The sequence below is a fragment of the Melozone crissalis genome, unplaced genomic scaffold (genome assembly GCF_028551555.1).
Source record: "Melozone crissalis strain CALT ecotype California unplaced genomic scaffold, PUWL_Pcris_2 ptg000042l_1, whole genome shotgun sequence".
Classification (NCBI taxonomy): domain Eukaryota; kingdom Metazoa; phylum Chordata; class Aves; order Passeriformes; family Passerellidae; genus Melozone; species Melozone crissalis.
In genome coordinates this window covers 39658347-39682086 of record NW_026535820.1, presented here as the reverse complement: position 1 = coordinate 39682086, position 23740 = coordinate 39658347, and the positions used below count along the sequence as shown (strand labels likewise).

At 43.0% G+C, this 23740-nt stretch overlaps 1 protein-coding gene across 3 annotated transcripts in view; it reads right to left on the bottom strand.

Annotated features, from left to right (window-relative positions):
* Positions 1 to 7288, bottom strand: part of COBL (cordon-bleu WH2 repeat protein) — a 155768-nt gene extending 148480 nt beyond the window's left edge. For all 3 annotated transcript variants that reach the window (XM_054284699.1, XM_054284700.1, XM_054284701.1), the window contains exon 1: positions 7172 to 7288. In XM_054284699.1, coding sequence (XP_054140674.1) covers positions 7172 to 7215 — 44 coding nt within the window. In that variant the 5' untranslated portion in view covers positions 7216 to 7288. The remainder of the gene's footprint in view (positions 1 to 7171) is intronic.
* Between the last annotated feature and the right edge of the window lie 16452 nt (positions 7289 to 23740).

Here is a 23740-nt window from a genome sequence, read left to right as displayed (position 1 = left end):
GCTCCATGTCAGAGGGATGATTTTGCATGTTACCTGTTTATTCCATTGAACAAAGGAAGTTTTCACTGTTAGCACCACAACACCAGTGCAGCTGAGGAATTTTCTCATTTCTCTATTTTCTCTAGCCTTTGAGTCACTAGTAAGAGCTTGCTACAGAAACACCAACTACGACACAATGGCTTCAGGAATACTGAGGCTCACATCTGTCTGGCTTTTCACTCAAAGGAAAAAGGAGGACTCCAAGCTGTGGGGTGGTCCTAGCAATGTGGTGTAGTAAAAGCTACTGCAAGTTTAACCCTCAGCCCTTCCTTTGTTACCAGGTTGATGATTACTTAAGGGGGGGATTCTCCACCACACTTTACTGAGCTGTTCCACTTTGCATACACTACAGCAACATTGAGAGAGGTAGAGGCAGAAGATCTCACAGACCAGCCTTGAATACTTATGCACAGGTCAGCCACATTTAATAAAAACAAGACGCTAGAGAACACAGAACTAGACCTGAAAATGCAGTCTGTCTACTGCACATCTGCAAGTACCTCTGGCCAAACTGCACCACATCATTTCCACCTTTCCTACCTGCTTTAATGATGCTCACCATGTCAAAAAAATACTGTACCCAGGTTGCATAATTTTTTGACTACTAGAGAAAGCTTTGTAACTCACGTTCCATCACTGAAACCATAAAGGAGACTGAGAACTCTTTTCCTGCAACACATGCCAAGGAACACACAAAACACAGCATAATATACAATCATCATGTTGAATTTACATGAATAAGAAATTAATTTTATGGTCCCATAGACACTCAGAATCTGGAAGCTATAGTGAGAACAAAAGAACATAGAAAAACCATCCCAAATCCATTTTTTTTCCCTTTCTCTGGTTATTACAACTCTGCACAAATGCACAGCACCTGAGGCAAGCTTATTAGCTGAGGAATTAATAAAACTGAAAAGACATGGTTTCTGGTACGAGGGGACAAAAGTGGGTATGAGATGCTGTGCATCAGTGCCCTCAGAGCACAGCCATGCCACACAGCTTTGTGACTTGCTCCTTAGCACGGGTCCAGTCCCTGCCACATCGCTGACACTCTCATGCTGAAACTATGACAACAATACACTATTCCCATCAGTTATTTAATGATAAGCAGCCTGACTCACTGGGCAACTCACAGCTCTGGAAACACTCTCTGTATTAGGAGGATTCATACATTAATAAGAGTTGTAATTCCCATGACCTGGAAATGCAGCCATTTCTGAACAATCCTTAAATCATAATTTTAGCTGGAAACATGGATTGTAGGCATTTTCCACTTCCCAGTTTCTCATGCATAAACTGGCGTAACCCACTGTGGAAAAAACAATTTCCAAAGGCCCGTCATTCTCTTAGAAGCAGCATTAAAGTGTGAAAACTGTCAATTTTCATGGAAATCACAATGCCAGAGCAACACAAAAAGCTGCAGTATACAGAACACAGTCGTTGCCAGAAAATCAAGTGTTTGCTGATGCTAACAGAGTAGCTAAAGCCCATACACAGGGGAGCACTTGTTAAGGCACTGAATTGCGATTCAGGAGAAGTGAGGTACTTCCCTAACTCTGTCACAGGCCTCCTGGCTGCTCTTGGAGCTAGTCATGTAAATGTGTTCACACTTCTGCCTGTATAAATAATATGGAGTCTTCTACATGTATGTCTTTAAGCCAAATGAATATCGTTAAGAAGTCTTCATAAATGCTTGTGAGATAATTCAAGTCTGTGACAACAGAAGTCTACATGAGGACAGATTATTAAGAATAAATGCACGTATTCAAGAGAACTCTCATTCCTTTGAAGGGAAAAAAAAAATTCTTTCATTCAGGCCATAAGCATGCATTGGGTTCTGAATTACTTGGCAAAAAGAAATTTACCACACATTAACTACACACAAAGCAGCCATGTATTTATTGAACTGACTTCAATATAAATATTTAGGAAGTTGTTTTCCTTTAAGGGCCAGCATCTTCTGAAAGCGTACTCAGGAGAACACTTGAAACTGGAATTAACGCCCCCTTCTCCAGTGCAGCCTCCTGACATTGACTGTTAATGGTGTAGCCAGCCCAGACGGGATGGTAAGTAAAATCTGTCCTGTCAAAATATTCCTGCAGAGCACGGAAATGATTCCATGAAGACTAGCAATTTGACCAAGATGTAAATTTACAGGAGCAATACCTGAAGAAAAATAAATCTGAAATTGCAAGGGAAAGAACATGAATGGCAACTAAGACAGTTGACAGTAAGAAAGAGAAGGTTCAGTTTCATCTAACGGTGGCAGGAGTGGCATAAAATGGCAAGACGAAAAAATATAAAAGATTCCATAGGAACAAAATAATGAGAGACAACTGCGAGATGGGGAAAATCAAAACAAATCCTGAATATTCTGGACAGTACTGAAATGTAAGAAATTTTAGAAATGAAAGAGATTTTATAACACCTTCATTTTCTACTCTTTCTATTCTGAAAGTAAGGAAAAAAGGGAAAAAAAAAGGAAAAATAAGATATGAGAAATAGGAATTTGGACTTCAGAAAGAACAGCTGTCAGGACTAGATTGCATTGCATTTATCTCGCCATTTGGTTTACCCTTGCAATTAGTATCCTTATCTTCAGCAATCCTGAGATATTAGTCATGACTGAAAATACAAATCTGTTACAGTATATTAGCTCAACACTTACATTCATTTGGAGGTGCCAAATACAGAAAAAAAATACCCTGTTTCATTCTATGCAGTAGCAAGAACAATTTTTCTGTCATTACTACCACAGTTTTATGTAATGTGATGCATCTCCACTGACACAGAAAGAAATACTTGGGGCCCAGACTGAGAGGAATACAGGGTTAATGTTGACTGTGGTGCCAGGAAAATGCATCACAGGGAAGCTCCCTGTCTCAGGTGGACACGGAAGAAGTGCACTGAAGTGAATCAACTGAATTCTGCAGGAGTGGTCCAGATACAAATAATGAAACAATGTGAAGGCCAATGCCAAAAGCACAAGTGTCAGTTTTGCAACTGGTCAAGGCAGCAATCTTGAAAGTTGCTACCATGCAGGGATAGAACAAGGGGGAATGGCTTTAAGCTAAAAGAAAGGAGGTTTAGATGAGATATTAGGAAGAAATTTTTTACTATGTGGTAAGACAGTAGAACAGGTTGCCCAGAGAAGCTGTGCATGTCCCATCCCTGTCAGCGTTCAAGGCTGAACTGGATGAGACTTTGAGCAACCTGGTCTAGTGGAAGGTGTCCCTGCCTTCAGCAGGAGAGCTGGAATGAGATGATCTTTATGGTCCCTTTCAAACCAAACCACTCTGTGACTTTCCCACACTGCTACTGAACATTTCTAGTTGCAGTCATTGCCCTTTGCCATCCACCACTTTGCACATTACACAGAAATCTCATATAAATACAAAACATAGAAAACATATACAAATTGCTCAGTTTTCCAATTAAAAACTAATTACATGTTGTTTCTTTTTACCCTAAATTGTGCACCTGGAGATGAGCTAGAGTATGATATAACTGGTGTTACACAGACTAAGAGATGTTCTGTGCACAACAGTGCTCTCCAGGCTTTCCTAGACAAGAAAATAAAACCCTAAACACAATATTGATTTTTTAAGCTGGTTGTGCAGTTTTACAAAGTAACATGCTTAACTATGTGTAGTAGTTATAAAATAGTAAAAAAAACTTTCAGCAAGTTGAGATGTGCAACTTGCTCTGTAGCTGGGGGTTTTCTTTCCCCAGTTCTGCACGTAAACATTACTAATGTTTTACATCCATATCTGACTTCCAGAGACACTTCAATCCAGCAGGGAAGGCACTCTAAAGTAGGTGTGCTAAGATGTGCCTGTATTTTTTAGTACCATAAGGCCCTGTGAGATAGCAAAGGAAGTTGAAGCACAGAAAATAAAGGTCCTACTTAAAGAAAGCACTCATACATCCAGTTGGATACAGAGGCTTTCCTCACATTTGCCAGACTCCAGAGGAAGCTTTTCTGTGCTCAGACACAGGCACGAAGATGGGTCCATAAACTGCTGGCTTTTATGGGAGATGGAGACGACTTCAGTGGACAGGGAAGATGCTCTGGTCTTTGCAGAGCTCCTAACAGAGCAGAACAGAATGGATCCTTGAGCTTGCAGTGCCATTTATGACCAGTGTATGTCTGTCATGCCAAATTATGGTCAAAAAAGAAACCAGCTGAAACACCCAGAGAAGATTCTCTCTGTTCTCCCTAATGAAACAAGGGCAGATACGAACAGAAAGATACTAAAGAAGTGTATTTGTCTTTTAGTATCCATTGCATAATCACAGAGTAAATTGTCATTTCTGCTTTTTCTACTGGTTGTCTTACATTCACTTTCGTAAATCAAAATAACTGTTCATTAAATAAAGCATTATGTACTCAGTAAAGCTTCTAAAAAACTTATGTCTAGCAATCAGTAATAATAAAATTATTGGTTTTGAAATGTGCAATTTTTTTGAAACTAAAAAAATTGGAAAAAACCCTGCAACACCAGCACAAATTGCAGTTTTTCCTTTGGTATTTAAAATAAACAAACAAACAAAACCAAAAAACAAAAGCCCAACAGTATCCTTCATTTAAATGTGTAATTCTCAAGGAACTGTGCCGTGCAACACACACAATCAATTTATCTGTATAAGCACACAGCAGAGTGGCTCTACCCTGCACAAAATGATACATTAAATTTGTTCACTGTTTAACAAGGGAGAGTCACAATATTGCTGTTAATGATTTACATAGAGACAAAACAGTTCTGCCTAAATTTTGTTAAAAATTTTGAAGCTACGGTCATTTTAACCTCCCTTTCATAACTGCAAGCTAAGCCAGTCAATAAGCTGGAAATGTGTATAGCATGTCTCCTGCCATGAAAGGAAGGTATTTCTGTCACAACGGCCTGAACAGCCAGAGGTCCTCAGCCACACTCCATAGATGCATTTCATGTCTGGATTCACATGGAAACCAAAAAGGACAAAGCTGTGCACTTCCCTGACCCTAACAGATTTCATCACTGAGTGAGCAAAATCTGATTAGGGATCAAACATCCACCAGTGTCCAATATGGATGACAGCAACTGAGGGAATTATGAACCATTCAGTGAAGTCCCCTGCTAACAGCACAGACACATCCAGGCTGGGAAGGTCTGACTTGCAAGAAAAGGCAGCAAAGAGTAATTCAAGGCTGAAATGAGCTCAGATAAAACAGGCAGTCACCTCTTGGTGCACATGACAGTGTTGCCATCAGCTTCCACATGAGCAGATTAGCACCCACACACTTTGTTATACAATATCACAAGTGCATCTGCACCCTACTATTGGATTCATCTTCTTGAGCCATGTCAGGAGCAATATGACTGAAGTTAATGCAGTTACTGTAACTTCTGTTCATGCATGTGATTTCTGAATCTGGCTGCGGACAAGTTTACACAGATGAAACTGGTTACAAAAGGATTCAGAAGTTTTATTCAGAAATGCCCCCAGGCCCCAGTGGTCCTCTCTGAGATGCATCAATGACATGGGTTCCTATTGCAAATTATTTTTTTTTAAATGAATCTTTGGATTCATTAAAATGCTGGACGCCCAGCAATCAAGACAAATTTTTAGTCAGCACTGCATCTGAATTACTCTTCAAAGCACACATGTAAATTGGCACCATAGATCTCCTCTCCATCAGGATTTTAGAAAGCAGCTATACTGTTACATCAACTAAATACAGAGAGGGGAGGCACCTTACATCTACCACTCTTCCTTTAGGTTAGCCTAAAAGGTCACGATCAAACAGGCTCAATTTCATCTGGAAATAAGCATTTTATTTACAAAAAGAGCAGCAAGCTATGTCCTACTCTGCAAGTCAAAGAAACAGGCCACACACTGTTTCATTACGACAGCGCTAGCAATGGCATCTTTTCTTCACTCCCTGCTCCCTGTACTACTTTCTGTGTACACTGCAAGGTTCCCTGTTAAATACAAACTAAGGAAATGAAACTGAACAAAACTACTGTAGCCCACTACCACGTACTTTAGATCTATTTCCTACTTTGTTGAAAATAAATTTATGATATAAACATTAGAACTAAAAATAAAAAAGCTGCTGAAGCAATCACAGTCTCTTTCAGCCTGTATAGTGTGAAGTAGAGCAGTAAATTGCAGCGAGCAGACAGCACAGCTTTTAACTTGCCCAGCTTTTGCTCTCACAAAAGAGATCACTTAGGACCTCATCGTGCTGCTGCTCTCGTCGTTTAATTAACGGACTAATAAATTCCACTGCTGGCATATCTTCTACTTGTCTGTTCTCTTGAAAAACCCCTAACCCTCCCGCGCTCTGCACTCGGGCTGACCGCTGCTTAGCAATAGTGCTGCCAGAGCGGTGCTTGTCCCCAAAGGCGGGAGGTACTGGGAGCACTCACCGCGGTCTCCCACCAAGCTCGGACAATTTTGGGCACTTTTAATTCGCGGTTGGCAATGCTCTTCCTTCCTCTGCCGCGGCCGTGCGGTGGGGCTGAGACCCACGTCTGGCATGCCCGAATAAACCTGTCAAAGGCTTTTGGCAGCTGCGTCCTACCGCTGGGGCAGACGGGCGTGTGGATGAGAACTCTGCGGCCGTGGGAGCTCCCCGGACCCTCCGCCGGACGGGTCCGCCCCGAGCCCCGCCGCGGCCCCGCCAGTGTCCCTTGCAGCCCCGATGGCCCGGGTCGGGAGCTACAAGCAGCGGCTGCCCTTCGTCCCGCAGGGCCGCTCCGAACTACCCTCTGAAGGGAGCAAGCCCCGAACCGAACCGGCTCTCCGGCAGCGCCGGCAGCCGGCCCGGGGCGCCCCTCCCGCGGGGCAAAGGCGAAGCAGGCACCTTCTCCTGCTGCTGACCTTTTTGCGCCCGAGCTCCCCGCCCTGCCGCCCCCTGCTCCCCGCCGTGCCCCCTCCGTCCCAGGGCTGTGCTCTGGGCGGCCCGGCCGCCGACACCTGCGCGCCGCTCCGAGCTCGGCGCTCGGAGGGAAGCGAGACAGGCGGGACGGAGGGAAGGCACCGCGGCCCGCCGGCCAGCACGGCCGCTGTCGCCGTGCGGAGCCGCTGCCGCCCGTGGAGAGGAGCGGCGGCCGGTCCGGCGCGGGTCCCGGCGGGAGCTTACCCGGTGGGGGGCTTGCTGGCCCCGGGGCGCACGAGGGTCTCCATGGCCGAGCCCCCTCGCCGCTTCTCAGAGGACGGGCCGGTGCAAGACGCGATCCCGGCAGCGGCGAAGGTCGGAGGCGGGGGTACCGAGAGGGAGGGAAGAGCGGAGAGTTCAGGAGCGAGAGCCGCCCTCGCCCCCTCCCTCGCCCCCACCTCCCCCGCTCCCCGCCCCGCTGCCGGGCGGCACTGCCCGGGCCGCCGCCGCCCACGGCTGCCCTGCCCTGCCCGACCCGGCCCTGCCCGGCCGCGGGTGAGGGTGCGGGCGGGGATGCGCTACTGGGGCGGCCCCCGCCCGCCTTACCCGGCCGGCAGGGAAGCCACGCCGCGCCGCAGGCCCTGACAGCCGGGCTGCCCGGCCGGACGGCGGGCGGGCACGGCGGCGCGAGAGTCAGGCGGCGGAGCTCCGGGCGCGGCGGGGCTCGGCCGGCCGCTGCCCGGGCAGCGCGGAGTGCGGGGGCGCTGCGAGCCGGTTTCCATGAGACTGCCCGGCACAAACGCAAACACGGCCGTCGCCCCCGCGGGCACTGCCAGGGCGGCCGCCCACGCCGCCCACGCCGCCCATGCCACGGCGGGGGAGAGAAGCGGATGGGGTGACAGGCGGGGGAGAGGAGCGACAGACCGATAAACCCCCCCTGCCGCCAGCTCCCAGGACCCTCCTCTGCCTCTTCTGCCACGAACTTGGCAAACCCAGTGCTTGTCAGGCGAGTGTGCCCGAGACTGAGCCCCGCGGGAAGCGGAGGCTTTTCCTCAGCCTCACACCCTGAGCAGCCTGGTTCTGCCACCTGAGGCCTGCTTCTCGTCACCTCTGTTCGTACTGGGACATGCTTTTCTTCTCTCGGAGGCGGCACAAACAACTTTTAAAATTAGCAGCGGCTGTGGTCAGGGAGAGGGGCTGGAGGGCCGTGGCATGGCAAGGCAGGATTCTCCTCGGGTTTTCCTCCTGCGGAACGAGCCCAGCACGGAAAGGGCAGCCCCAGTGCCCGGGCGGTGCGGGGCGCACAACGGCGCAGTCTTCGTGGAAACGCGGGCATCGCGTAAAAATCTGTGTGTGCTGTTTCAGTAATATCCCCCCTCACGCCTTTTCCCCAGAATATCGACTGCTACACCTGCGTGCAAAAGCAAACCCGGCTGGAGGCAGGGAAATCCGGCTGGCACCACTGTTGTGTGTGTCCTGAGCCCGGCACGCTCGGCGTTGGGCAGCCTGGCTTCCCCAGGTATTTCAAGAGTTTTTCTGCTCCTCTCCATTTGTCTCATCTTGCTTTCCCAGCCACAGTGGGAGGTTGGCAGAGACAGGTCAGGCCAGCAGCCAACACTGGGACCAGGAGATAGGAGCAAGCAGGCTGAGTGAAGTTCCAGTTAGAAACTCTAAAGAGGAGCCGAGCTGCTGCCTTACCTGGCTTTTTACCTGGGTGCCTTGGCGATAGTCGCACAGGTTCTGCTTAATGGTCACCCCTTCCCCAAACCCTTCCATCCCTTCAGTTTTGAGCTCATATTTCTGCATACTCTGCCCATCAGAAAGTTTCTTTCCCAGCTCAGTAACCACACAGAGTAGATGCAAGCAGCTTTTCTGGCTCCAGAAGTGAGAGTTGCTTCCTCAGTAAGCAAGACTTGGCAAATAGGGGTCAAAAGCTGCGTGTGGCTCATGGCATTGCCATATACAAGAAAACCCCGTCCCAGACATATTGAAAATGCTTTGAAATTTTCAGACATTGGAATAATTTGCAAGTAATAGAGGAGTGAAAGACATGTTCATCTTTTCTGTACTACATGACTGGAAGATCACAGGGAATGCCCACCTTTGTCTACTTTTTGCTTTTGCATTATGATCAAAATACCAGTTTCTATGTATTTACCCCAATGTATAACATAACACTTCTTGTGCTATAGTCATCCTTAACTTTATCTTCTCTCACTTTCACAGCCTCAAGTCTCCATTAATTCCCATCTCCTCGGCAGACATTTAAGAATGCTGGCTTTCATTCCCTTCTCTCCAAGCCCTCATGTGCAGGTACCTATGGGAGGCAGCTGCCTCTCCTAGCTGTATGTAGAGAAACAAACCCCCAAATTTGCAGAAGCAAACATTGATCTCTAATTTCCCTGTTACCATAGGTAGAAGTTGACTGAGTCACCACAGTTTAGTAATTACCCCGGTCATCTGAGCCACATGCCGCAGTAATGAGCCACATGCATGATCCTAATTTGCACCTTTATGAAAATAAATAGGCTAGGCTGCATACTTTATTTTGCATGTGGATGGGTTCAGTCGCTGCATGCTGTCGGTTTCCATAGCTCCAGGAATGAATGGTCATCTATTAAATCATGGGAGCTTGATTTCACAGCTCTGTTCATCATCTGTTCAGTCATTTTTCATCTCCTGTTTTTACTCCTAAATCATAATAAACTCCTCCCTATTCTAGAACAGTTGCTAAAGCTGCACAGGCACAAAAACCTCTGCAGAAACACCCAAATGTTTTCCCAACTGCATCATTAGCAAACTACACCAAAAGGACTTCCCTTGCCTCAGCTGTAACTTCTAACTTTTTATACCTGAGCAGGGGTGTAACATACAAAACATCAAACTAGTATTTGCTTTTTATGTTCCCTTCATTTTGTACAGCATATCAAAAGAGTGAAAGCCTATTAATTACCAAAGTCATGATCTTGCATCTCCAGAGCACCAGTGGGGCCAAGTGCCCATGTCCCCCATTCTTTAGTCACAAATATCTGATGGAAAAGCTGAGTGAAATGTGAGGAGTACACTGTGTGATGCAACATGGGAATCTGTTTTTCTCTAGACTGCTTGGCACTGTGTCCCTCTTAAAAAGGGCAAAGGGGCTATTTCTAGTGTGCATTGTAATCCCCACAATCGGGGTGCTATGCTCCTTTGTTTAGGCAAAGGGCATTAGTTTGGAGAGGGGCTATATGAATATTTGCCAATGTCATAAAATTTTGAGATTGGCATGTTCAGCTCTCCCAGTCTGTTTAACCCTTTGCTGTTTGTAGATAGGCCTCTTCAATGTGTTTCCTAAGCAAATAAATTCACTTGCATGACAAAATCCTTGTTGTAAAATAGTTTAGGCCTTTAAAAATAAAAAATAGAAATCAATTATTCACCAGTGCAATTTCACATTTATCCTTTGTAAAGTTTTCAAGATCTTATTCCTATTTTTCTTGAGCTTCACTGCTAGTAGTATTACTGAATCAATCCTTTAACGCTACATTTTTTTTCTACTAAAACTGGCCTGCAATATTTCAGGAATTTGAGTTTGTAGTATAAACGTAACTGAACACGTAAGGAATCTAGTAAGACAAGTCTAATACCAAAGATTTTGTTTATATAGCAAAAAGAGCTTAAAATTAGATCAGCATTAGCTAGTATGCACCAGTTAACCAAGCCTCCTCTAGTCCAACACATAATCTCTTTTTATGATTTAGCTGTTTGAGGACCATCATAGAATCAGAAAACAGGTCTGAGCCTAAAAATGAAAGCAAAAAATAACAATCCCAAATTTATAGCAGGAAGCAATTGCGAATAGAAGTTAGTTATTGTGGTTAGGTTCAGGTAATAGCAAACTTTTTTAACCGCATAAGTCTTTTTCCCATTTTAAGCAATCTAGAAGTTGCAATTTAGGCATTAGTCCCTGTAAGAGGGTTGACTTACTGTACAATTGTAAAATTCCTGGCTATGTAATTATAGCAATTGGAGTTGTGTAGCCTCGAGCTCACAAAACTCTTTCATTTTGCTACCCACAATGAAAAAGAAAAAAGAGACAGGAATTTAGATTTTCAGGGCTTGCTGGGCCTTTTCCTTAAGTCTCAGAGCACCCATTCTTCAGAAATTTGTTTTGGGAGTTGGCCCTACATGTGCTGTTCTTTTTGTTAGGAACCTGAAATAGCTGAGCACATTATATGCATTTTAGATGAATGATAAAAAAAATAAAAACATTTACTAGTTTTGAACAAATATTGTGTCATTGGTCCATAATAGCCTAACACACTATCAAATACCACTGAAGAGGCTGAATTTGCTTCAGAAAGGCGCCATGGCTTGATAAGTGGGGCACTCAAGGGGGAACAAGAAACAAGGATGCTTGCTGAGTCACATAGCAAATTGCCAATATCTTTCTGCTTCATCTTTTGTTCTTCATGCTTGTCTTGTGTGGTGCTGAGAAGCCTCCTCTGAGACTCAGTGCCAAACTGCATTTGCATGGCATCTGCAAGAGAGCAAAGACAGTTCCTGCCCTGGACAACCTTGGAGTTTTGGAACAGCAATTTTGGTTTTCTTCATCTTTTAGAAATTTATGTGTAAAATGTCTATTATGTCAATTGAGTATCACAAAGATACTAATCATACAAAAACATGACAAGCCATCTGAAAAAGTACATGCATATAGATACAGATAAGGGGTTTTTTTGTAGTTTTTGCTGAGGTAGTTTATGCTATTTCTGAATTATTGAGTAATTGTCTTCTGTGTTTGTAGAAATACTGAAGCTTGTCCTTTGTCTTGCTATCTCTCAACCCATTCTGTTTTGAAAGACAGATCCCTTCAGAGATTTTTTCCTTTTATCTCCCAAAACTTACTGAAGTCAGTGAAGAGTTTAGTGCGTGTTTGGCATTAAGACCGAGAAAAAGGTATTGTAAGTGTGGTGAAGAAAACTAGAGGCTCTTGCCCACCCTCTGCGTGGAAAAGGCTGCTGAAGAATGACCTGCTTGACCATTCACTTGTGCCTTAAAACTGTGGTGTGATCTGGAAAGTGGTGGAGAGAGGGATGAAGCAGCACTGGAGACAAGAGGGTGTGTGATACAGTCCTGGCCCAGCACCAAAAATCAGGAGCCGCAGGGCAGATTGAGCACCATCATGCCATGTAAAAATACTCTGGAAAGGGAGAGTCCTTTTGCCTAAGAGAGTATTTCAGAACACATATGGAGGGCGGGAATGTGATGTACATTAAAAGAGATGGGGAAATGGTTTAAACTCGTGAATAGAGCAAGTGAAATTTCCGTGAGCAATTTAAAGGACATTAAACAGCCATCAAGACATAAAAATTGGGTTATTTTAAATGTGACTAAAAGTGGGCACAGCAGGCAACCACTGAAGCTGATCTCTATAGTACCCTGACACAGTCTTGAGTGTAAGAACCACAGAACTTTGGGGATTTTGTTTTAAGATCTCGTATTGATTTCATGCTTATTCTTTCATGTATTCTTTTTTCCCCAACATTTTTTCCCCCCTGCCATTTTGTTCTATACGTTTTGGGCAAGTAGCCTTCAATTTTCTCTCTTTTCTACTATTCTTCTTATTTGAACTTTTATTAAAGATTTGAAACCCAAGGCCTACAAATGAACTGACATTAATGAAAGTGTATTTACTGGGACAGACCCAGTGGGCCAAAGTTCATGTTCTTGGGCCCAGATGGGGTGAGAACCTTCCTAGGCAACATGATAATATAAAATGCTTCATAAAATAGTTGCATGACCCGTACTTATCTGTACAGTGAGAACATACACTGAACAAACAGTGTCAGAGAAGGCAATAGAACTATCCAGAGAAAATCCAAAATCCATTTTCAACACCATGTCATATTGTATGACTGAAAAAAACCTTTGGGAAATCTTTGCTATCTAATAAAACAAACTTGAATCAAAAAACTGGGTAATTTATGTAAAATTATCTTCACTGTACTGAGCTGGGTAATCTTGCTAGGCCTGCTGGTCAGAATGACCCACCTACAGCCATTCCTCTCTGGGAGGTTTTTTGTTTTTTGTTTGCCATGCCAAAGAGAGTCTGAAGTTGTGAAAGAAGCATTTCAGAGATGTGACTCACTGCCTACAGATGCCCGTGCCACTAAAATTCACTTCCCCTTTACCTGTTCCTGTAATACAAGTAATTTGTACTCTTAGAATTATCCTCTCATTTAGAATTTTTGTTAAACCAAAGTAAAGGTCTTGGGCCACCCAGCCCAGCAGAACTATTAGAAAGGGAAACTTTATGAACCTCCTGCGTAAATAACTTTCCACAGATCCAAAACAGTTCTTTTGGAAGTGGTATGAAGTTGTAGCACATCACTTGACTGATGCTTTTCCAGTTAGTGGGGTACAGACAGGCTGAGCTTTTGTAGAGTCAGGCAGGATTGAGAAGAAGACTGCGGGAGGGACACTCTGTGCATGGTCTAGTGACACAATAAAACAGAAAACTTCTCTCTGTAAGCTGTGGATGTGGCACATTCCCAGTGTTTCCTGTGCAGCACACTGCATACACAACATCATGTGCTCTCCACTGCAAGCAGCCTGCACCCCTCCCACACATCACACCCAGCTCTCCAGCTAGCAGCACGATTGGAGCTGGGAGTGATGGCAGTGAGGAGCAACTCCTGCCTTTTAAACCCTGACTATCAGATGGGGCTTCAGCTACTAAACCCTGGAGTCACTCTTGGGGTAAATTATTCCCTAATTCCCTTAGAAGACAGTTCTCATGAACCATGTCTGCAGTGAATACTCAGTACCAGGGTTTCTAGTTCAAGAAGGCCATTAACATTTTGATATAAAAAAATATAGTCGTGCTATAATCAGAAGAATTATATACCCTCACAGTTCTCTATATAAATATTTAACACTGTATGGGAGAAGCTTTATTAACATTGTCCACAACTATCTTTTAGCTCACAGACTGGGTTAAACTTCTATTACATTTAAATATTTTTTTTCAGGAAAATAATTCACTGAAATATAAAAATTTTCCATGGTTAGGAGGTAGTGGTATCTCAAGGTTTCATTTTCAAGTTTCAGAATGGATAAATTGGAACATAGATTTTATAGAATTTCATAGTTACATACATAATTCTCATTTCACACTTGCATCCTCTAATACACCTTTCAGTTAATCCTGATTGCTGGCAACATAAATGAAAACAGGTTTTGGTTCTGCGTTTAAGCCACAACTAACACCCTACAGAAGAAGACAAATATTTACATACTTATGCAAAGTTACAAAAGTAGCAGCCTTAGTGCTACTGCTGTTTCTACTGAGTTACCTAATTTGTGATTGCCTTAGTTCAACAATTCAAAGCACACAAAGACTTAAAAAGAAAGGTCATTAATATTATATCACCATATTCCTTAATTGTTTAGGAAAAAAAGACTTTTGATGCATTGTATAATCTCTACTATTCTCCATAAATTGAACAGAACTTGAATAGCTGCATCCTAGTTAAATTACTACATGCGCTCCCAGAGGCCTACCTTTTTACTCATTCCTACCCCAAATACAGACCTCATGAACATGTTAAAATCACTAAATTGTATTAATATGAAACTCATAGCCCTGAAAGAATGATGCACCTTAACAAATGCTATTGTCAGAAAAGCATCTGAACAAGGCAGATGAACTCTGACACACATAAAGCCTTATTGAGATTTAGGTCACAAGCACGAGGGGGTAAATGAAAAACTAACTTACCTCCTTACCTTGAGGAATTCACTGTGAGCTTATTTAGATTGACATCATGTACAATACAATTTTTCTATTCACCATCATATCATGATATGATCAGTGGTGCAAATGGTGACTTTTCCATCACCTGACCCTCTGAGGCCAGCAAAGGTTTCTTAATTCTCCCATTATAGATTTAACAAACTTTACACCTTAATACCAGTATATGAAAAAACAATAATACTTTTCTTTTTGCTTACATACCTTGAGACCAATGCTGCTGCTTATGTCTTTTTCCAGAAGACTTGAGTTAGCTAGGTATGGCTAAAGAATAGAAAATGGTGTCTTCCAAAGATGTCTGGTGGCACAAATCCAGGAGATCTTGGTCTGAGATGAAGTACACAGTTGTTTCACCACAGTGTCACTGAACTGATGTGGTTACACAGTGACAAGACAGGGTAGAGCTTCTCTTTTTATGAGGGGTTGAGGTCACCTTCCTCACCCTGCTCCTGTGAGCAATACACAGAATTAGAAACCAGAAAAACTGTCCTTGAATTATCAAGGAAGGGATTGGAGAGTCAAAGAGGAGTGGAGGAAATATGGATTACGTGAACAATATCACTGTAATGATCCAAAGCTGACTGATACTGAGAGGTTTTCTACTGATTCCAACTGCATTTACCAAGTCTTTCATATCACTTGCAAACACAGGTAAGTAATGACTGTCTGTTCCACACAAATTTTCTTCACTCATTTGTTTCCCTCTTACTTTTGAATGGGAAGTTAATCATGTGGTAATTCCACCTCTGGCCAGTTGTACTGGTGCTTTGTGAATCTTCTCAAGAGTCTGCTGTTTACTGTCCCCTAAAAGACAACATGAAGGTAAAAAGTCTGCCACATTCTTTAAACACCCTTTACCTGACACAGTGTGGTTGATGAACCTTTGGAACCTTTTTATTTATCTGTCTTCTCTTGGCTTGGCAGCTCTCCTTATGCTGCAGTCTCAGTCTAGGGGTGTGGTATAAATTATTACATAATTAAAATGAAACTGCACTCCATTTTTTCAGGTGAGTCATCTGCAGGTATCCAGAAAATGTACAGCATGACAATTACCTCAAGTTCAAGGCATTAAGAATACAAAAGTAGCTGATTAGAAGTCCTTAGGAAAAATAAATATGGAGGACCTCTAACTTAAAAATAGAGAGAATGCTGTCTTGATGTTCACAGTTGCAAACTAGGAAAATTTCAAGGCTTTCTGTGAATTTTCTGCTCGAGGTGGTGAACTGTGTGGCTTCAGGGACCGCCCAGAAAACAAACTGTGATGACAAGATCTGTGCTTGGTTCTTTCTCTGCCCTCATGGCAAGAGCTCTGCTGGCAGCAGCTGATGTCTGGATCAGCACTTGCTTGCTGCCCAGCCTGTTGGCACAGTTTACCTTTCCAGCAGAGTGGGCGGCGAGCCAGAGCCCCACCTTTTCTTCACCTTCCCTCACTCAGCAGAGGTGGATGACAAGGGAGGAAAACAACAATACCACAGAGACTCATCTTTTCTCTGTCACAGAAAGGTCTTAGTGACCATGAAGGGTCTAGGATTAAGACCACAAACTCTTCAGTAAATAGGCACATGTTCAGAAAGATTTGAAGGAATTGATTGGTTTTATACTGGTTCATAATCTGATGCAATATCAAAGGAACCCGCAGATTTACATGCAATTTTTTCTTTTACTAAAAGATGACAAATGAAGCTTTAAATCCTCTGAAGAGGCATTAGACTAACACCTGTGATAACTATGGAGGTGCTTTCACAGCACTGGCCTGTTTTTAAAGTCTATCACAAAAGCCACATTAACTTTCTGGATCAGTACTGAACCAAAATGCGCTTGGAAATATTTACAAACTTTCACTGATAACGTATTTTGAAACCTGTGTACAGCTTACATGGGAAAGCTACAAGTCAGAGTGACAGTTTAATTGTTCATGTATACTTTGTATCTGATGTGCCAAATCACACCAGTGGTTCAGAGAATCACAGAATATGCTGAATTGAAGGGACCCACAATGGCCATCAAATCAAGCTCCTGGCTCTGGACATGCAGAATCACATCATGTGTCTGAGATCATTGTCCAAACACTTCTTGTACTTGAAGGAAATGTCTGCTTGAGTCAGACTGTGTGGGCACACAAGAGCAACCAGCTGGGAGCCTTGCAGCTACCTCTGCAGCCTAAATCATTGCTTACACGAAGGTTTCTCAGGGTGCTTGGTGTGAGCAGCCCCTGCTTGTTCTTGTCCTTGCATGTACAGAAGACACCCCTGTGTCCTACTCCAGTGTGGGAACAGGATTGGATCCCACCTGCAGAAAACTTCCATGCCCTCCCCCACACAGCCTTGGCTCATGGCTGCTGAAACCACCTCTGTCAGGTTGCCCAGTCTCGGCTGAACTGTTACCAAGCTCACAGCACATTTTAAATAAGAGGTACAGCTGCCCTGCACAGTCACCCCTGTGCTGGTATAACCTTCCCCCTCACAGAGATTTCCATATCATAACATAGGAGAATATTTATGCAGCTTGAGGGGTGGCATTTTTAACCCTTTGGAAAAGAGTGGTGTGGGCAAGAGTGACACTGAAAATCAGCAGTACTTTGCTACCATGTTTTCAATTTTAACGTGATTCCCTAAAAAATTACAAAATATGGTTCATTTATATGTTACGACTGGATTTCCAAACTGTTGTCCAATACAGATCTTGATTGCATTTGTTATCCTACTGGTTTGGGTAACAACTGACATCCTGATGGATGAACCATAAGAATGGCTAAACCTGGAATTTTCAGATAGAAGTAACATAGATTGTAAAACACATATATTTATCCACAGATATATGACTGTATGATTCTAGAGTTTTGTTTCCTCTGTGGTAGGGTTTTATGTTTTGGGGTTTTATTTCTGCATACTGACATACTTGGAAGCTCCAGATGCCTGTGGCTTCTTCAGAGACCCTGCCTAAACAATGGAATCCAACTCAGGGTCCTCACCAGAAGAAAGCCATGGAACTGTTCGGGTGGGTCCAGGGGAGAGCCACAAAAATCATCAGAGGGCTGCAACACCTCCCTTATGAAGAAAGGCTGAGAGAATTTGTGTTATTCAGCCTGGAGAAGTGAAAGTTCCTGCAATCTTTTAATACTTAAATGGGTCATATAAGAAAGATATGGACAGATTTTTTACCAGGCCATGTAGTGATAAAAGAAAGGGGCAACTGTTTTAACACAGGTGAGTAGATTTAGATCAGACGTAAGGAAGAAGTTCTTTACAACAATAGTGGTGAGAGGCTGGAACAGGCTGCCCAGAGAACTAGTGGATGCCTCATCATTGGGAATGTTCTAGGTTAGATTGGATGGGGGGAAGAGTAACCCGGTTTAGCTAAAGATGTCCTTGCCAATGCTTTGAGGATTGGACTATGGATGATCTTTAAAGGCCCTTCCCAACCCAAACTGCTCTTAGATTCTTGAGTGTCCATGTGAGGATTCAAGGATGTGTATTAGTGGACTCAAGTGAGAGTATTTATATTCATCACCGGCAAGCTAAGGATATTAAGTCAACTGAGAATGAAACTCCAGGATTCAGAACCCTACATGGAGTGTTTTTTGAAGGGAAACAGAATCCAGTAGCTAAGCCAACAAAACAGCTGGGAACTGTTTATTTTTTATTCATTCCTAGTTTATTTTTACTGTTGAAGCTCAAAATTAAATCAGTAGTTCCACAGTGGTCCAACAGTACGATCAGAAAACATGCTGTGGAAATCTTGGGGAAGGAAATTTTAATGAGCATGATTTCTTCAATAGTCTTGTGACAATGTATTACAAGAAAATGACCAATGAAAGTCATAATAACATTTCAATTATTGGATTAAAGCTTGGAAAAGACTAATGATTAAGAAAGGGGAGAGAGCAATCAGCAGGAAAACAAACCCTAAACAAACCATCAAAAATTCCCCAAGGTCTTATTGCAAAATTAGGCTTTTAAATGTTTGCATCCAGCACTTCTCCACTGGGAGGCCTCTGTAATTGATCCCTGGGGATTTGAGGCTGATAGTCCCAATATGCATCTCAGGGAGGAGGGGTCAATTCCTTTCCTAAGATGGCAAAATAGGGTGTTACGACCTCCTGGAAAAGAGAACAGGATGGCTTTATTTTAATCATGATATCTGCTTTTGTAATCCCTCTATGCTCTAAGAGAAGCCAAACAGCTTTTCTTTTTTTCTTAAAACGGGAATGCAATGCGTGGGCATGAAGGGAGTGCTCTCAGGAGGTCGATGATAAAATATCCTGCTAACATCATCATAAAAGCAAAGCTGCAGCAGGAAGCTGAAAGGACACCCTGGGTAGATTTGTTATCAGAGCTTCCAGTTTTGATGAGAGAGAGGTACAAAAATAAGACAAAGGATTTTGAGTTTCTGATCTCATGGCTGCTCTGAAGAACTGAAGCGATCAGGTTGAACACACCATCATTGGGACAATGATTTCAGCCACTTGTGAAAGACTTGTATTTTTGTCTCTTGTATTCCTAGGTATTCTATGTTTAAAAAAGAAAAAAAAAGAAAAAAAAAAAGGAAAAAAAAAAGAAAAAAAAAAGAAAGGAGGCACTTCTGCAGCATAATGATCTTTAACTCAGTCCCTTTGAGTCCTAAAACCTCATGGCTTGCCCCAAAAATTTAAGAACAACCTTCCCCCTAGACACCTCTGGACCCCACCAGAGGAGTTTCTTTTTCCCTCTGGAGGAATGAGAGGGAAGTAAATAGAACACCTGAACAGATGTGCCCTAAACATTTATTTTGTTCATTGTGTTACTACTCTTGAGAGGTATTGCTGAGAATTGGAATTCAAAAATTGGGAACAAATTTGAAGATATAACAATGATATTTATATATAGTCTTCAAATTTATGTGGAGCTTTGTGAAATGTATCTGAGCAAATGGCTGTCCCAGCCTAAGGCAGCAGCTAATATTGTGCTTTGAGTTGAAGGTTAGTGGTCATGCTTAGACAGCTTGGGCAGGGGATTTTCAAGATTTCATGCTGCAGACTGTATGTGCGTATAAGCAAGAAAAAACCTTATTTCCCTGCCTCCTCGAAGATCCATGTCCAGCTCCTCACTCAGTTCAGTTCAGCCAGCTGTCTGTGGGCAGCTTTGAGCATTAAAGCACTGAAGTCCAGCAGCCAGAGGAGTCACACAGGTGGCTGTGCCAGGTTGGGAGCTGCCAGCCAAGAGCAAAGGGCTCTTGGCAGAGCTGCCAAGGCCCATGAATGAAAATGGATCAGCCAGAGGCACCACCATGAGGGAGCCAAGCAGCTACCAGAGCATTGCTTCACACGGCAGTTTATTGCCTAACAAATCTTAGCTTTCACTTGCTTTCGCTGAGATGATAGGAAAAATTCTACCCTGAAAATTACTTCTTTAGAGAAAAAAGACTCTGAATTGTTATAATTAAAGAATAACTGTACCAGTCAGTTACTATCACTGTTTATCTACCTGGTTAGATTTTTGTTCTCTCTTACCAAAAAACACCACCAAAAATATTTTTGAACTATTTGGTTCATGTTTACTTATTACTTATGCCTCTGCTTTTGAAATACTAGAGTTCAGTATAATTTTTCCAGTTGTCCAGGTGTGGCCTCAAGTCACCATATTTGGAGCAACTCCCTTCAGTCTGAACCTTGTTGCTGCCAGTCATGTCCTGGCAGGAGGGTTACTTTGGAACAACAGCAGCAGTGTTTCAATGAAATGACTAAACTTTTCTTTTTCCAGAGGATCCCTGCTACCACTGGTATGTAGGATGGAGGATGTGAAGTCTGAGGATATACTAAGGCAGTGTAGTCTATCTCATTAGTTTGAAAATGAAGCAAACAAAGAGATTCTAGCAAGAAAAAAGGACAGTGTATTAAAATAACTAAATACCAAGCCAGACTCAACAGACTCCTTGTCTCTGAGCAATTATGAATAAAGCTGGGTACTTGGGATGAAACTTAATTTAGACTACAGTTTCACAGTCACTTCAAGCTAATCTAAATTGGCACAGATTATGAAAGAAGGAATCTCGCCTGCCTGTCTGTCTCTGGCAAAGCTATTCCCTCTTTTTTCCCCCTCTTTCCACCCCTTCACACACAGAGCAGCTTTCTTTGTCTCTGTGTGGCATGGAGTGGGGCAAGCAGCTTGCCCAGAGGGACAACCTTGCTGCTCCTAAACACACTTTCAGCCTCCCCATGCTGCTGTCCAAGTTACAGCCATCCTGACTAACACTGGGAAACACTCCATGAATGACAGGGAAAGCGTTTGCTAAGCCAGATAGTTTTTCTGGTTTGGGGTGGGGTGGAAGGGTAGTGCAGTGATGTTTCAAGCTGCAATGACAGTACAGTAACACTACTGTGAAACAGGGCAGTAGTCAAGATATGTGGACTTGAAATTCCTAGAGCAAGGACTAATTCCAGCACTTGCTAGTTTAACACTGTTTTATATTATTGCTGTGTAACATATTAACTTCTAGAGGTCACAGCCCATCAGCCCTGATATGCTGGTGACTTGTCCAAGTAAATATAGGCAAGCAAAATGCTGTTTATTCTAGCCATGGAGGAAAAAAAGGCTCTTTTTCCATACATATTTTTTTAAATTGTTTGTTCCATTAAGATAACAACACCCTTCTATCCCTATTTGTCTTTGAGTACGATAATGAGATGCTTGCATCAATTAATGCTTTGGAGTTTTAATCAGCTCCAGGGAGTTGATGTCAGGGAGCCCAAGCAGAACACAGGAAGTATAGCCACAGTATGTGCTTGCATATGTACACCTAATTCTCCTTTTCCTGAAGTGCAGCCTCAATGCCACAGCTGAACATCTATGCTTGTTTAAAGGTAATTACACAAGACAAAACACAACTCAAATGCAGCAGCCTTATTCGTAATTCTTAAAAACAAATTCCAATAGGAAAACAGTGAACAAAAGGTCCCATGGGATAATTTCTGAAGTCATGTGCTCATTTTGCAGGAAGCTGGCTCTTTCCTTCATTAGAGGGGTTGAACAACTGTGAGTCAGTCACTCAGGTGCAAACGTTTTTGAGATTGCTCTTCACTGGCAGATATGCCAAGGGTTCTCGTATAAACAAGCACTGTTTACAGACACCTTCTCAGCAGTGGCACTGTACTGTTAAACATTAATTCCTGTGTGTATGTTGTGCAACATTTACTCATGCTCTTTGGCTCTGTTAGCAATTTGTAAGGACACTTTCAGTAATTTAGGAGCAAAGCATGTGTTTGGGAGAGTCTCCTACACAAAATATAGGAATAAATACCTTAATGAGTAAGCAATTTTCATTGGTTTTCTTTATTTATTTAGTAAAAGAGCCCTGAGGTTTGTTTTACAGACAGTGAATATTTAAAAGGAGTGCAAAACAGACCTTGCCAGTTGACCCCACCTGGTTTATTTGCACGCTGAGAGTGGAAGAGAACAGGCACACAAGTGGTAAAAGTGAGTTGGTAAAAAAGGCTGGGAAAATAATGTCAAGATTTGGAATCATTTTTGGGGAGACAAACAGGTAAGTGCACTATTTTTACTGAAAGGTTCCAGTGGATAATGGCAGTGGTGAGACATCTCCACTCCACCTATTGGTGGAGAAGAAAAAGGAAAATTCTGCAGAGAACAGAGAGAACACAATACCCCTGTTTGTCAGGGAGTCTGCAGAACTTGTCACTGTTTCACAGCTCTTTCTCTGTGTCTTAGAGGGTATAAGGAAGTGAATCAGAAACTCCAAAAGGGACTCAAGAACAAAAAAAGAGGATTATTTATTATTACCTGTTTATCAGCAGGCAACTCTGCCTGGCCTACAGTGACAGCTTGGGAGAGATGGTAGAACAAATGCACCTAACTGTATACACCATACATAGAATTTTTGGATGGAGTCTTTTTTGGGGTGGGGGTAATTTTGCAGCATCAAACTATGTTACTTTAGAGATTTTTCATAGACTCATAAAGTAGTTTAGGTTGAAAGTGACCTTTAAAGTTTGTCTGACCCAACCTACCTTCAATAAGCAGGGACATTTTAACTAGACCAGGTTGCACAGTGCCCCATCCAGCCTGGTCTTGAATGTTTCCAGGGATGGGCATCCTGTTCCAGTGTTTCACTGCTGTCATTATAAAACCCATTAGCTATGAAGTGAGCCCACCAGTTCTGTGAATAGAGTACAACATCCTCTAGCAGCTGCAAGAACTTACTGCTTGCTATGTTATGGTATGTTCTGCTCTTTGCTTAACTGAGGTTGTAACCACTAAGAAAAACTTCGAATTAGCTATCTTTAGCTATTTGTCAGTGTAATCCTGGGTTGCTCTTTTCCCTATCTAGAGGCTTTCAGGGAAAGTAGAGTTAAATTTTAGGAGGCATTACACCTGGTATCATGACCTCTTGGTGAGAGGTTTAATTTTTAATTTCCCAGGAAAATGGGGATACACTTAGATCTTGTCTGTGGGAAAACAAGTCAGTGACCATGAGAAAGCACACATACACACAGAGTGCAGAAATGACAACACATGTTAAAGCTCTCATGTAAGGAGGTTCAAGCTGACCCTAGTAGGCAGAGGTATCTAGAATATGCACTTGGAGTATCTCATTTGGTGAAGGACAGCACACAGAGCAGGGAGTTCAGCATGTGTCCTGGAGTCAGAGCTGATCTGTATTTTTAGACTCTAAATCAGAGGGTGCCTGTACAATAGTGTTATTTCAGTATCCAATTAAGAGCCTGATTTCTCATTGGGGACAATTTTCAAAATGCCCATGGTAGGGATAAATCACCTACCTACATCTAAAGTCAGGAAAAATTCCTTTGAGAGTCACAGTGACTCAGGAACAGCCAAGCTCTGCCAAACTGGAACAAGTTCAAAGCGAGCACTGCCTATGATCAATTCATTACATAAACCTCAGATAAGGGAGTGGCAAGAAACTTTCCTGCCACCAACCACGAAAACAGTTAAGGGGAAACAGCCATCCACCAACTGGGTTTTAATGATCTACTCCATCTCAGTAGTGTAAGGGCCCCAATGAGTCTGGTAGTAAACACAGAA